This window comes from Leptosomus discolor, chromosome Z (genome assembly GCF_034619465.1).
Source record: "Leptosomus discolor isolate bLepDis1 chromosome Z, bLepDis1.hap2, whole genome shotgun sequence".
Taxonomy (NCBI): domain Eukaryota; kingdom Metazoa; phylum Chordata; class Aves; order Leptosomiformes; family Leptosomidae; genus Leptosomus; species Leptosomus discolor.
In genome coordinates, this window is record NC_141419.1 from 48,689,704 (window position 1) to 48,704,014 (window position 14,311).

The 14,311-nt window shown below is 40.2% G+C and overlaps 1 protein-coding gene across 1 annotated transcript; it reads right to left on the reverse strand.

Moving 5' to 3' along the window:
* Positions 1-722: 722 nt before the first annotated feature.
* On the reverse strand, positions 723-13,907 carry TMEM38B (transmembrane protein 38B). Its single transcript, XM_086479684.1, has 6 exons — positions 13,802-13,907; positions 8,746-8,902; positions 5,976-6,160; positions 4,833-4,920; positions 2,660-2,777; positions 723-1,087 (listed from the first exon to the last, which is right to left on the reverse strand). Exons 1-6 carry the CDS (start codon positions 13,905-13,907, stop codon positions 881-883), a joined length of 861 nt encoding a protein of 286 aa, XP_086335810.1. The 3' UTR covers positions 723-880.
* Positions 13,908-14,311: the final 404 nt, after the last annotated feature.

Sequence of the window (14,311 nt, forward strand, 5' to 3'; positions counted from 1 at the left end):
TGGGTCAGGATAATAGGATTGAATTAATGAGAAACAAGGTAAATGTACTGTCCAGTACTCTTTATCAAAAGTTTGGCTTTGAAAAGAAAAAAATGCATATGTTTAGATAAAAGTGCAAGCAGAGATGCCTAGTCCCAGTCAAACTGAAAGATAACTACAAACCTCATGTAAATCAGCTATGTAACATGAAAAACAGCTATATATGAAACACTTGCAAACAAAACGTGTCAAAGCAAGCCAACAATGAAAATATTGAAAGGTTTCTACTTGCAAACTGTAAAGATTTTTAAAAGTGCCAAATAATTCACTCATATTTTAAAAAAATACAAAAATATTTAAAGTAAATGAAGAAAATCTAGACCAGTGCAATATAAATTATAACAGCAATTCAGTTATTTTTCTAGTTAAAGGCATTAGTTCAGTACATTTTTATGATTTTACAGTGCAATATGATTAAGACTCTTATTTGGGACATGCTACCGTGAACACTTGGCAGCATAAATGCATGCTATCCAAATGAAACTAAGAACTGGAGTGGGGGGCAGGGAAAGAGGTGAAGGAAGTAATCTATCAGAAAAAAATAACAAAACTGATGGTTACAGTTTGAAACTATCTTTTTAGCATGTAAGAATTTAAAGTTATCATAAATACAAAATTTAGTAAACTTATAAACACTATAAAAATGTGTATTTTTTAACTTACAAATCCAACGTGTGCATTTAGACACCTGAACAGTAGCTTACAAAACACATTCTGAAATAACAACACAGTAGTATACAGCCCTGTTCTCTCCTCACATTCTTTAAACAAATTCCTCAGCTAGAGTAATCTGAAATACAAACATCTTCAAAGGTTATGACCATCAAGGATTTTAAGCCACTTATTCTGTTTTCTTTGCCCGTTTTTTCTTAACACCATCACTGTGCTCAGAAGAAAACCAGTCACAGACTGAACAGTCATTGGAAGATATGGCACCTTCACCCTTCACTTTGCAGGGTGTCATTTGCAAGCCAAAGAACATATGGCCTAATGCAGCCTCAAATGGAGCAAATGGAGAAGTTGCAGATCTTGTCAACATCATTGTTACCTATGAAGAACAAGGATCAAGTTACAATAAAAGTTTTAATGACTTCACAGAGATTGAAAGCAAGTTCAAAGCTGAATGGATGTATGGCATTTCTAACTTTCTACACAAGCATGAGACCATGAAACCAAGAACAGTAATATGTTCATTTTAGCTTGAATTGATCAAAGAATGCTTTTCTTTCTGACTCTCCACACAGCTATACACAATGTGCACAAAAAACTTTCTATGCATTTTTGTTACTAAAATCATCCTAAGAGTAAACCACATTTAATGACATATAACTAAGGTGAAGAGCACCTTTTATGTGTAAGTTTTGTACCTTGTTCAAACTGAAAAACTGTAAACAGAATGGCTGCTTCCATTTAACTTGAAAGAATGCAATGTGTAAGCACCTAAATATATATGCACAATGACTCGAGTTAGAATTCCAGACAGCCATACTTATTCCATAAAGCTGAGAGATTTAGGTGGAAATTCCTTAGAATACATAACTTGGAATCAGGATAGAAAAAAAATGTTTCGTAGATCCAGGTAGTGGACAAGTTTATATTGCAGTAGTTCCTACAGTTTTCAGAGGCATGAATGGTTTCTAAAACAAGACACTACTACAGGACTACGCCAGATCCACAACTGTTCTTTCATTAGTTAAGTGGACGCTCAAGCTCCTGATTGTTGGTACAACCATCAGTTTAAGAACTTAATCACTTCAGTGCAGCCTGACACCCATCATCTGAAGACAGCTAGCTTCTGAAGACAGCTGTAATTTCTCACTTTCAGAAAAACATTCCTTTTCTTCTCCATTCCCAGCATCCCCAGTTCAACAATGCCTTTACTGGTGTAGGTGGAGAATCGTTAGCTCAGCTTGAAGTCTTGACTCCCTAAAGCAACTTCTCTAGAACTAAACTTCTCAGCTACTTCACAAAAAGGAGACTAGCAACCACCACTTTAAGACAGTTTCTACTCTGTTCAACAGCAGCTCCACAGCTCTTAAAATCGCCACACTTCTGCTAACACAGAGACTACACTGGGGGCATTAATGGATTCAGTAAAGAAGTAGTATCTGGTTTATTATAAAAGTAGCTACAGCTACTTCAAAGTGGTTTTGATATACTTTCTCTTCCCACCTAAACATTCTGTGGTGAATGCTTTAAGCTAGATAAGAACCTAGCTGGCTTGTTTTGCAAACCCACAGATGACAGCACAGGTACAAGCAAGGTACTAAGCAAAAGGCAGAGAACAGAGGAGTTTCCTTCTACAAGCATAAGCTTTGTTTGAGGTTATGGACATACTAGCCTGGCATATCAACTGTTGAGTGCCAAAATTCCTGGTTTTTTCTTTTTTTTTTTTTTCCCCTCCATATATTGAATAGTATCAGTACAAAATAGGCCTGTTGTTCTGCTTACGTATAGAAGACCAAACCTAGGTTTAAGACTTCAGTAGCAGCTGGTGTTCCTATCCAGAAGCATGCATTCTAATTTCCGGTAGAACGCTTGAGGACATACTTTTGCTCTGAAATAATGAAATAAAGTATTTTCTCTTATTCAATTACTTGCAACACTTTCACATTCTTACCTTGGAGACAACAAGAAAGACGGTGTATAAAAACACGAGGTTGTGTCTTGCTATTGGCAAGTACTGGATGTGTTGCAGGGTGAAAAGAACTGCTCCTATCAAAGTTACCTTCACAGGGCTGGAAATCAAACAAACAATGTTAATTTATCTTCCCTGTTCTACAGTGAAAGCTGCCATGGCCTGGAAAGCCATAAATGTTCTTATTGTGCCAAATAATTATTTCTGAATTAAAACTTGTGGTATCTGACAAGGTCCAAAACCTAGCTATAATTAAACTAAGACTTTCACTTCATATACTATTAGTATGCTTTCTGTCCATAATATGGGCAAGCATCAAGTTCAGCACTACTTTACACACCCAGCAAACTCACATTTGACAAATCCTCTTCAAATCAATGCCTCTATTCAGACTCTCTATGTCCGTTCACTCCCCTTCTTCCTCTCCCAATATATCTTACTGAAGAGTAAAATCAGAAAGCTTGCACTACTCAGACTAAACTTCAAAATAGGTTCCTCTCCCGTACTCAGGTATTAGTTACTCCAAGGAGTTCTTAAGGTGCTGAAGAACAACATAGTCCAAGTCTCGGTCCACTGTGACACTCCAATAGTTCTAGGGTTGTAGACAGCTTTTACTTGACTTCAGCCAGGCCTACACTACCAGGTTTTGCCAACATAGTCTGTGTTGATCTGAGACACACAAAGATTTATATGTTATAGCTATCTTCATTGTGGTGGTAAATCCCTTGCTAGGTACACAGTCAGAAAACAAGAGAACTTTAGTCAGTTATCTAAAGTCATCTGAAGAGAGAGCACTAACATACTGGCAGAAAAATTCTGTGCATTTCTTAATCTGCATCTACGTGTGACATGTACAGGTAACACTCCTGTTATCACAGAGCATCTACTGTCTTCACTGTCTTCTCAGTAACTCAGACATGTACTGCATATTGCCTAGGAAGTCCAAAAAATAACTCTGTGTATAAAGGCATTTCATCCATTTGCAGACTGTTTCATCCATTTAACTTTCTAAATTACTTCTATTTAATATTCTTAAGCTTTATAGATCAAACAAAATTTTAAAAATCCTTTTTTAGTTACTTTGAACCACATCCACCATGGAGAAGGAGAATAAATGCAAGTGCTGCCACAGTCAGTAAGCATTGCTCTAGTGTTGCAGCTGTAATTACAGTGTTATTTGGGTTTACAGTGTTATTACTGACAGTGACCTCTTCCTGCTGGAAGTTTGCTTTCAAGGCTGTCACTTAGGCAGCAACAGAGGGAGAGAAATTTTAAACACGTGGAATATCAGAAAAAGCCAACAACTAACATAAACGATAAAAAACTGAAATATTGGCAAAGGAAAGGCTACAAATTTCTCTTCAGTTATTGTGTTGCTAAGAGTGGCTGCAGAAAAGCAAGATAACTTTTTTTAAAATAAAATATTATTTCTAAAGACCTGAGAGTAACATGGAAAAGATCAAACAAATTTTAGGAAATTGCCACAGTGACCTCATCCTGACTTACAGTAACAGCTTGCGGCTTTCTAGTCTGTCTCAATTCTCATTTTACGGTATAGACTAAACCGGAAGCCATGTAATATTCCCATTCTCTGCTTCTGCAAGAGAAGTAACATTTCGTATCTTGCAGTACATTTTTGCTATATTGGATAACCAATTTGCACCTTCTTAAATAATTTGTATCTATGGAGGAAAACTGTACTGGCAGAGAAAGCAAGAGTGGCAATGCTCAAAGGAAGCCCTCTTAGTGATGCTCAGAACATGCACGAAAAATGCAGACGTCACTTGTATACTTCTGGTACCACTGTCCTTTCATTTGGATAGAAGACTATGTCTCTGTAAGAAAAATTGAGTCAGTACTGCTTTCCAGCAACTTCCTACTGACTCAATACTGCTTTCTGCCAAATAATTTTTGTTGACTCGTTTTCCCATTGGGTGTTCTTGCGTTGTGAACCTAAAATGACTAAAACATCTGCTAAAATTGCCAAAGATCATTAGTCTTTAACAAGATACATACCAAAACATTGAGTACAAACATGTCCTACTGCGCTTTTAGGGGAGGGGGGGGGGGGAGTTTTCAATCTGAACCACTAAAAGTGAATGTCAACACAAGGAGTTAGCAAAACAACATGTTGCAACATTTTTTAAAAACTTACTAGGACATCTCCAGTAGTTCGTTGGTTTCTGGTTTCCACACTCCTCTCACCAGCTGCTCAAAGTTGGAAATTAGGCCACCACCAGCTCCTGAAATTGCAGAGATTTACAATAAGCTTCCACTGACTGCTACCACTATGGCACAACCTATTATTGCCCCAGCAAAACTCGTTACACCCGGTGCCAAATGTGGCACCCAAAGCTCAGACTTAAAGTGACTAATCCAATCTTTTATATGTGCACGACTTGAGCACCAACATGAAACCTCACATCAGGTTTAGCTACTTAGTGAGGACCTTAGGTTTAGCTTTATGTGACAGCATCTAAACCAATGCACTCATCACTACAAACAAATGCCTGAACTGCCAAAGTAAATCTCTCAAGAAGCTTATATCCTTCCATTCTTCGTGTCATTATGTAAGTACAGAGAGAGTTTCTATAAACTACAAGGACCCTCTGCAAGAAAAGTGGATATTTTTACATTAAAAGAATATGAGACATAAGGAGGTGTTAGACACTCTGGCCAATGAGACTGATCTCTATTATAATCTGGGAAAATAGTATGTTAGATCATCACATTAACACATGTTGTTTCCCAAAGTAGAACAGAATCAAGCAAATAGAAACGAAAGCTGCACTACTACTTCCTGCAGTGGTTCTAACGTTGTGACTACAAATACAGCTGCTAGGAAGGTAGCTTCCAGAGTTGTTCTCCAAACAGGCAGGCAAGAAGGTTCATTCCTGTGTTTAAAATCAGCTAACAGTTACAACCAAAAAAGCTAAGAAAACAAGTTCTCTTCTTTGCAAGCAAAAAAAGCTCTGAGGAAATGTTCGAAAATTTAGTAATAGCACTGAAGCTACATGGCAGATCCATTTCTTTATTGCTATCAACTTCCCATCCTACAAGTCCTCACAAGACCTTATGAAGGGATAAAATGAACTTCCCTCAGAGTAATCCAATGTCACCCTTAATCCAGGCAGAAAAACTGCTGCACAGGCTTTTCCCTTGAGGGTATAACAGACTGTATCAGGACCATCATATCCAGCACAGCAAGGAATGATGCTACAGTTAGCTGAAGGGATAGCCATTTAAATACCACTTCAAAACATCACAATCCATCAGAACAAGATGTTATGCATGTTACCTCTGGCCCAGCCCACAGCTACCATGACAAGCCAGGCATCTTTGAAGTGACCGTCTGCATGTGCAATGCCAGCTGTTATCTTCCAAGTCCTAGTCACTTCTTTCATTCCTGCAACCAGAAGCCGAAGAGGCAGAAAGGCAAAGCATCGGTAGAATATGTCTTGTGGGCAGTAAAACACAAGATACCTGAAAATCATGAGAAAACCAATTAGCAGCATTCAAAAGTTTTTGCTAAGGAATTCACTTTCTAATAACCTTTAGGGATATTTTTGGAATACAACTAGCAATGCATGGTATACTACCGTTAAGTTGCTGTCTTTCGTGGTAGACAAATTGGAACAAATTTGAAATGCTTCTAGGCATGCTTGAGCTCTTGCACCAAAATCATCAAACATTATTTGAAATTGTTCTTACTGCCTCATTGTCCCAGAGAAGAATTCATTAAAGTACATGAGAAACAGCTTTAAGTCTTACCAAATGTTCTATAGCTTACATATCATGTTTTTATAATTCAAATTATTAAATTAGTGTCTGATGAACTTCATGTGGTTTGGGTTTTTGTGGGTTATTTTTGTTGGTTGGGGCTTTTTTGTTTTGTTTTTTACAGGATTACAACAGGGCGGTAAATTACATTCTGACACCATGCTTTCATACTGACAGCTACCTGGAATTATACAACTTCATCAAGAATGACTTCACTAATTAGTGTCGTGCCAGATGAAATGCATAGCTATTTTCAAACACATTTCACATCTTAGTAAGCATCAATTCTAGCTTTTCCAGCTTGCCAATTACAAGCATTATTTCTTTTTTCAAAGTATTGAAAGCACAGTACTCAATAATATCTTTTACCAACTTGCTTTTAAAACAAAGTAAAGTTAAAGATTGCTAACAATGAAATCCTGACAGTAAATTTTAAAATACTAGATTATGTGGTGTTTTACTGTATCTCTTCAATCATAAAAAAACCTCAGTTCTCACAAAGACAAACAAGGTCTCAAAAAATAATCAAGTATCCAAATTATTTCAGCACAGGAATAAGAGAACAACAATTAAGTAAAAGCAGAGAAAGCCTTTAAAAGATGGGAAGGATACTTTTTATTTTCTAAAAAAAAAAAAAAAAAAAAAATGCTTGCCTGTTGGTTTAGGCTTCTGAGCTCAATCCTGTCTACCCAGAATTTCTAAGGCTGTATCCTTCTCCTGTTTACTCAGGCTGCAATGCAGAGATGTACCTCTTCATTAGAACTTCCAGCAGACACTACACCTAGAAAGAGCCATGTTTCACGGGTAGAGATTAGAAATCAGGATGGCACTTGGGGTTTTGGTTTGGGTTTTTTTTTGGAAAAAAATGGTGTAATCATTACAAAAGAATGCCAAGAAGCTTCTTCTCCAGAAATGCAAGTGCAGTTGAAGTCTTGTTCTAGTTATATATTTTCTTTTTTCTGCAGTGGATATAGTACCTTGCCACCGCAAAATTCTACAGCTTCTTCTCTTCAAGACCTCCCAGAGTGGAGCACGCAATAGCCTATTTCTCACATACAATAAAGTTATCAGAATTTAATAGTTAACTGCTCTGGTACTCAGTTTCAGCTTTATTTTTGAACTACTTATATTCTTCCTTTTTATCCTATTGTAAAGTCAATTGCCTTTGTATGCAACAAAGCTTCAATTGATACAAAGTCAAAGACACATAGAGAACATATAGAGTATTTTAATGGCCACTACAAATAGCCATATGAGCCACGTATTCAACAGATAACACTAACCAGAATTAATTTTAAATTTCAGAACGCGAGTTTAGGACCCTGAAGCACAGGTAACTTGACTGAACCAGCATTGCAGTCCCACCATGGCATTTTTGCCGGCAATTTCTGCTAGCAACACTTGCCAACAGTAGATGTCGCTGTCCTCCAGACTATTCAGGGGCATTTCTCAAGTGTACCAGAACGGTTCCACCCTACAGTTTTACGTAAGGCTTAGCGAATTTCGTTTCAGATTAACACTCTTCTAAGTCAGGAATTGAGATTTCTAAATTCAAAAACCTACTGCTGCTCACAAATTCTGTTAAGTTTGACGATTTCTTCAAAGATCACTTCCTGGAACAAACAAACTCCACTGGAAGGCCACATTTATATGAAAATAACTCCAGCGCTTTTTTTTTTGAGTTTCAAAAGAAGCCAAATTGCTGCCTCATTCACATTCAGCTTTCTACTGTCTTCCACTACAACGTCCACCCATTTGGAAAAGGGCAAAATATAGACAAAAATAGCAGAAACTAGAGGAGAGGAAAGATCTGTGTCTTAAACCACCAATTACAGAGAAGTTCAACATTTTTACATCAGCTGGGTACCGGTCTTCAAGAGCTACTGCTGAAAAACTAGACTGCGTTTATGACTTACCTATATCCAGATGTCACGGGTTAGCAAGACACCAGAAAAGCAGTAACAAAGTCCATATTATTCCAAAATAATGTTTTCAGCTCTTTGACCAGGAATACTACAAAAACCTAAGGCAACTTTAGTCTAGTCACTGAGCATTTAATTATACAACAACCCATACGAGTTGCTCTCTTACGAGCATTTTATTCCTATAGAACAGAATCATAACAGCTATTTCACTGCAGTGAATTTCTGGATAAAGAGACAGCATCCAAATCCATAACATTTTAAAGTTAAGTTTCTGGTTTACATGGAAGCTTGATGGTATGAGTTCACAAAGTATAGCTTCCACAGAATCAATACTACTCATCTAACTCAACTGTGGCTGCTTACCAGACTGAAGATGCCAGTAGAACACTTGTGCCCTTTGCCAGAAATGCTACTGGAGGTTCTGCAAGCATCAACGAAGACAAAACTGAACCACCAAAGCAATAAAGCATAGCACTAAACCAGCAGGCAACTGGACTTCGGACTGACACTTCCACAGCTCCTGAAACAAAGTGAAAGGATGCATAACTAGAAATAAACGTTTGAGAATGACATCATGTGTTAGAAGTCAGTGTTTTTCAAATCACTCAGACCAACGTTGTTCCTTTAGGTAATGAAAAATTCCTGCAGAAATCTGTAGACTTTCACAGGAAAAGTCTTCAGAGATACAAACTTCAGAGCACCCTGACTTTAGCATATGCTATCTAAATAAAAGTGAAAGACTGACATTGTGTTCTCTGAACATCTTTTGTGGGTTGGTCTATTATAACTATTTGGCTATCAAGAAGAAAAAGTTTTCAGAGCATGGCTGAGAGGTCTTATTGTTAATAATCTGGCACAGATACACAGGTGCTTTCAAATTTGTATTAAAAATACACGAGTGACTTTGCTGACCTAGACAGGACTAGTATTGCTAACCTTTGAGGGGTTATTCTACAAATTCAATTTCTGCTTCTGAGTGTTCATGAATTCAAGGTCACTTTTTGTTTTCTGTTTTCCTCATAACGCCTTGCTAACTGTATTTGCTGACGAAAATGAAATCAGTATCCAAAACAATTATTCGTTTCACCTGCAATCCCAAACTGAGAAAAAAGGTTACCTGAAGCCCTAATAATAAATGTTAAGTTTCTCTTGTTATGAAAAGGTCCACAGTCAACTTTTTGTTATTAAAGTTAACTTATTTTTTTAACTTTAAAATTAATTATCCCTTTCAAATTGCAATTGAACTATGCCAAAAAAGCATTCAATATTAAAAGATTATGCTGGAGGCCTTAACAAGTTTCAGGGAGAAATGACACTATCAAAGCCAGAAATATCCTCAGGTAGCTGTTTTGACCATTGCCTTCCACTTCAGAAGTCCAGTGTAGCCAAAGCTACCCCTTTACATAGCTGCAGAGCACTGTTTGCCTGAACTAGTTTAATTTTCCATGGTCCAAAAGGTTGAAGTTCACAAAAGCAGAGATGAAACCTAGTTCTGCCCCAAAATGAAATTTGACATATGTTCCCAATTCAGAGAAGCTTTTGGTTTTTCAGGCATTTCTGTGGGAAAAGAAGCTTGTTACCCAAGACAAGAAGCTCAAACATGCCAAAAAGAATACAGCATTCTCAATACAATTCACTTCATTCAGGGGTATTAACAAGATTGTTCTAGTTTTAGTGCTGGCACAGCTATCACCTACCGCAGCACTATCTAAATTCCTAAGTAACAGACAATTTATAAAAATGAACACTGCTAAGTATTACAGAATATCTGAATATAAAATAACATCTCGGGGGTTTTTTAACTATCACATAATTTATTTTCCATACTGCAATACCTGGTGCTCTGAGTCAGTTATGCTCATCTTTGTCATTGAGTATTACCACTTCTCCTATCAACTATGTTTACGTGCATAAAATTAAAAGGAGAAAATTCTAAAGCCTGCTAGAGCTACTTAACAGCAAAAGTAAAAATATAAAGTGGGCCATTACAACCAGATCCCATATAACTGAAGGTGGACCTATTTTCACCAACATATTTGAAAAGGGTAAGTTTTGAGAACACATACAGGAATTACTATTATTACCAGGCTGCCCCCTGTAAGCAAGCTCCACAACAAAGCAAGTAAATTTCTTCATTAAGCTATTAGGTGTAAAAGGACAAGAAACTGGAAACTCTACTGGTCCTCAAGATTTTTCTGTTCGTCAACATTAGAATTTTCTTGGCTCAAACATCAATATTTAACAATTCATACCTGCTTTTCTAACCAGGAATATACCCAACAGATGAGGCAATAAGGCAAAAAATGCTGATACTAATTTAAAGCTCATCTTGGCATTGTTACCTAAATTATGACTGGGATGTAACCCTTCCAAAAACTCAATTTTAAGTGGGTCACATGTTTTTAAACAAGTGGTCGTTTATATTTGTCCTCTGATGCATCCTGTAAAACTAATTAGGCATCACACAACCATGCAAAATATGATCTGCCAAAGGCCACTAGTCTTGCAAACGGTATACTTTAGAAAGCAAAGGTAAGGTTTCAAAACACAAGGACTATTGTGGAACACACTTTTAAATGTTATTTCTAGACAATAGTAACAAAAAAAGACGTTTGCCAGCAAACTATTTATGTCAGTAGGATAAGATCCGCTTTAACCTTTCCAACATGTTCCAAATAGGCAATCAGGAATACTTACCACCTACACATCTAAACAGCAAACCAGAAGGACTTGCAGTTTTTCTAGCACCCCTATTCAAGTATATGTAATAATATTAATGACCCAAATCATGACATAGAAAACTTGCAAGAACAAAATCAGCACATACCTTCCAAATATGACACACCCTCAACACCTTTGCTGTCCCTCCATCCCCAAAAGAGAAAATTGCTTGTTCTACAACTGACTGGAGTTACAAATGAGCAACTCCTAAGCAATCCCAAACACACTGACCAAGAAATCTTAGTTTAAAGTACGTGGAAAGCAACAGGTTGGTTGCCACTGCTGTAGTTCGCCAGATCTCACAAGTGAGCAAGAAAACCTAGGTAGGACTGGAAAAGTCCTAGTTAGTGTGCGCCCATCCACAATACAAATACCCACACTGAATCTGATTTTAAGCAGTGGGGGCTTGGTATTTTAATGAGAGTAATCTGGGATAAAACAAATGTGGCTCTGACTTGACCACTGCTTCTTACATGACCAGTTACTTAAGGTTACACTGATATTCTCCTGTGAAATATAGGTACTGTTTTAAGTTTCCAAAAAGAATATATAGTAATGTCTAGAGTATATTAATCAATGCTAATATATCCATCCTATTTCATAATGACTGCAACTTCAGTTATGATTTAATACCCAGTGCAACCGTCTTGCAAGTGAGCAACAGACCAATGCAGTAACCTGAATTACAGTTATTAATTCTACATGTATTAGAGGACAGTTCTGAACTTCCCAGCTATTAAGCCAAGAAGAAAACAAAATTATTGGCACGGCTCTGACCAGGCTTCTGACAGCACTTTTACTGTCCCAAAGTGCTGTCTCACTAAAGCTCTGCTGATGCTAGCAAAGCACAGACTCCTCTCATGCTGGTCTTTAAGTGTGTCCATTCCAGAGAAAAGTTTAAAGGTAGTGCATGATAATGTCAAATACCTTTAGACAGAAAGTCCCTTTCTGAATGGAACAGTTGTTATTACATCATGCCACAAGCTGGCACCCGGAAACAATTTAAGGTGTAGTAACAAAATTTGGGGAAGACGCTAGTATATGTAACCATTTCATATCAGTCTTCGCAGCCTGCTAAGCGCACTTACTCAGCAGGAAGTAAAAATTCACCTTGACACATTTAGGAAGGGACCGAAGAACAAGCTCTCACTAAACAAACAGCGCAGAGCCTTAAAAACTTGAAACAAGCAGAAGCTCCCAAATCTGCACTATAATCCGGGTAGCCATCTTAGTTTTCTACACTGTTATCAGCTGGGATGCACTGTTACTGTAACTGTCCAAAGCCACACCAGAAGTAGTTACTCTAAACATTAAAACAAGGCTAGTCTCTGCATTTGCGACAACTAAAAACTATGCTTGGAGTTAACAGCCATAGTGCAAAAAAATATTTTCTAGAAAAGAGCATATACAGATTGAAATGTCACTATGTGCACTGATACAGGATCCAGAATTCTGTTACTAGGAGTGAAAATCTTTCCTAATTTTGTAATTTATGCGTACAACCGAAAAGTCAGTAGCACACAACCTGCCCAATACAGCCCCAAGCTGTGTTTCCCAGAAGACAGAACTGCCTTAACAGCTTACTGCATATCCAGGGTGTGTGAAGGATATGAACCCATGAGTTGAGCAGCTCTCCCTCCTCTCACCTCTCAGATGTAATACCTGACAGCAAGTATTTTTCGCTTTGCTTCTCTGCATGCGAAAAGCCTAACTTCAGGGGGTTTAGCCCTTTTATTCATGGAACTTTTAAAACCTTACACTGCAAGAAGGTTTTCAATAAAACTCCTGGCTGACTTCACCAATGCTTCTAGTTCTGAGAAAGCAAGAAAAGTTCGGCAGGGCACTTCCTATGTGGTTTCTGCAGTCAATTAGACATTACCTATTGACAAACGGACTAATGAAGACTGCAGACAACCTTGTTTTCACGCTTACAGACTAACAGAGAACATCTGGGGTTTGATGCAGAACAGCACCCAGCAGGGGCGGAGAGGGACGCCGCTGCCAGCCAAGCCTCCGGCAGCCCCCGGCCGCACCTCTCTGCAGCGCGGGGGAGTCGAAGCTGAAACTCCTGCTTAGGGGGCTCTTGCTTACGACGCCACGGGGAGCGCTGAGAAACCCCTCGGCACACCAAATCAAACACCAGCCACCTGAGACTTTGTGGGAGTACGCACAGGAACTGGGGTTTGGCCACTTGCCCTCATTAAAAACAAATAAAACCCAAAAGTAGTGAAAAAACTCGCAACGCTCTCCAGCATTTTGCAGGCTGGACAGGCCCCGAGGCAAACGACCCCGGACGTGCTCTAACACCCCAGTCCGGGCGAGACACCTGCGGCTCCTGCACAGACTCAGCGGCAAAGCCCGGGCAAACGCAGGTAATCCCGGGCACAGCCCAGCACCTCCCGGCCCAGCCCCACTCCCGCGGGCCACCCCGCTCCCGGCACCCCCGCTCCCCTTAGGCACCCCCGCTCCCCTTAGGCACCCCCAGCCATCTTGCGCGCCGGCCACCCTTCCTGAGCCGAGGCTGGGGCGGACGGCGGTAGCGGACTTCCCGGCCCCCGCCTCGGGGTCTGGGGACACGAGGGGGACACACGGGGGAAAACGGCCGGAGACAACGGGGGAAGGACGGGGAAACACGGGGGGACGACAGGGGGACGCGGTGGGGTGGCTGCGTCCCGCCCCGCCAGCTGCCCCCGCTCACCCCGCTGCTCCTTCAGCGCCATGATGGAGGCCACATAGTGAGCCAGGTCGAACAAGGGGAACATGGGCAGGCGCGAGAATAGCAGCGGCACTTGCCGCAGCTCCATGGCCGGGTGGCGGTGGTACGGAGGACCGGGGAACGACTGCCCAGCGTGGCGGCGGTGGCCGGCGCTCCAGAGGAAGCTTGGCGCCTGCCGGCCGCCGTCAGGGGCGGGGCGGGGCGGGGCGGGCGGTGTGCTGAGGCAGCTGGGGGCTGGGAAAAGCGGCGGCGGGGCGGGCTCCCTTCAGGACATGGCGGGGACGAGCATCTGCTTTTTCCGGCGGCTGTAGCTGGCACGGCTTGGTGTGCTTGTCCTTGGGCGCGGCGTCTGTAGCTGGCACGGCTTGGTGTGCTTGTCCTTGGGCGCGGCGTCTGTCCGGCTGAGCCCGGCCAGGCCCTCCCAGGTCCTGAGGGGTGTTGCCGCCACCCTACCTACTTTGGGGCACTTTTGGGTAACCCCTGAAAAAGCCG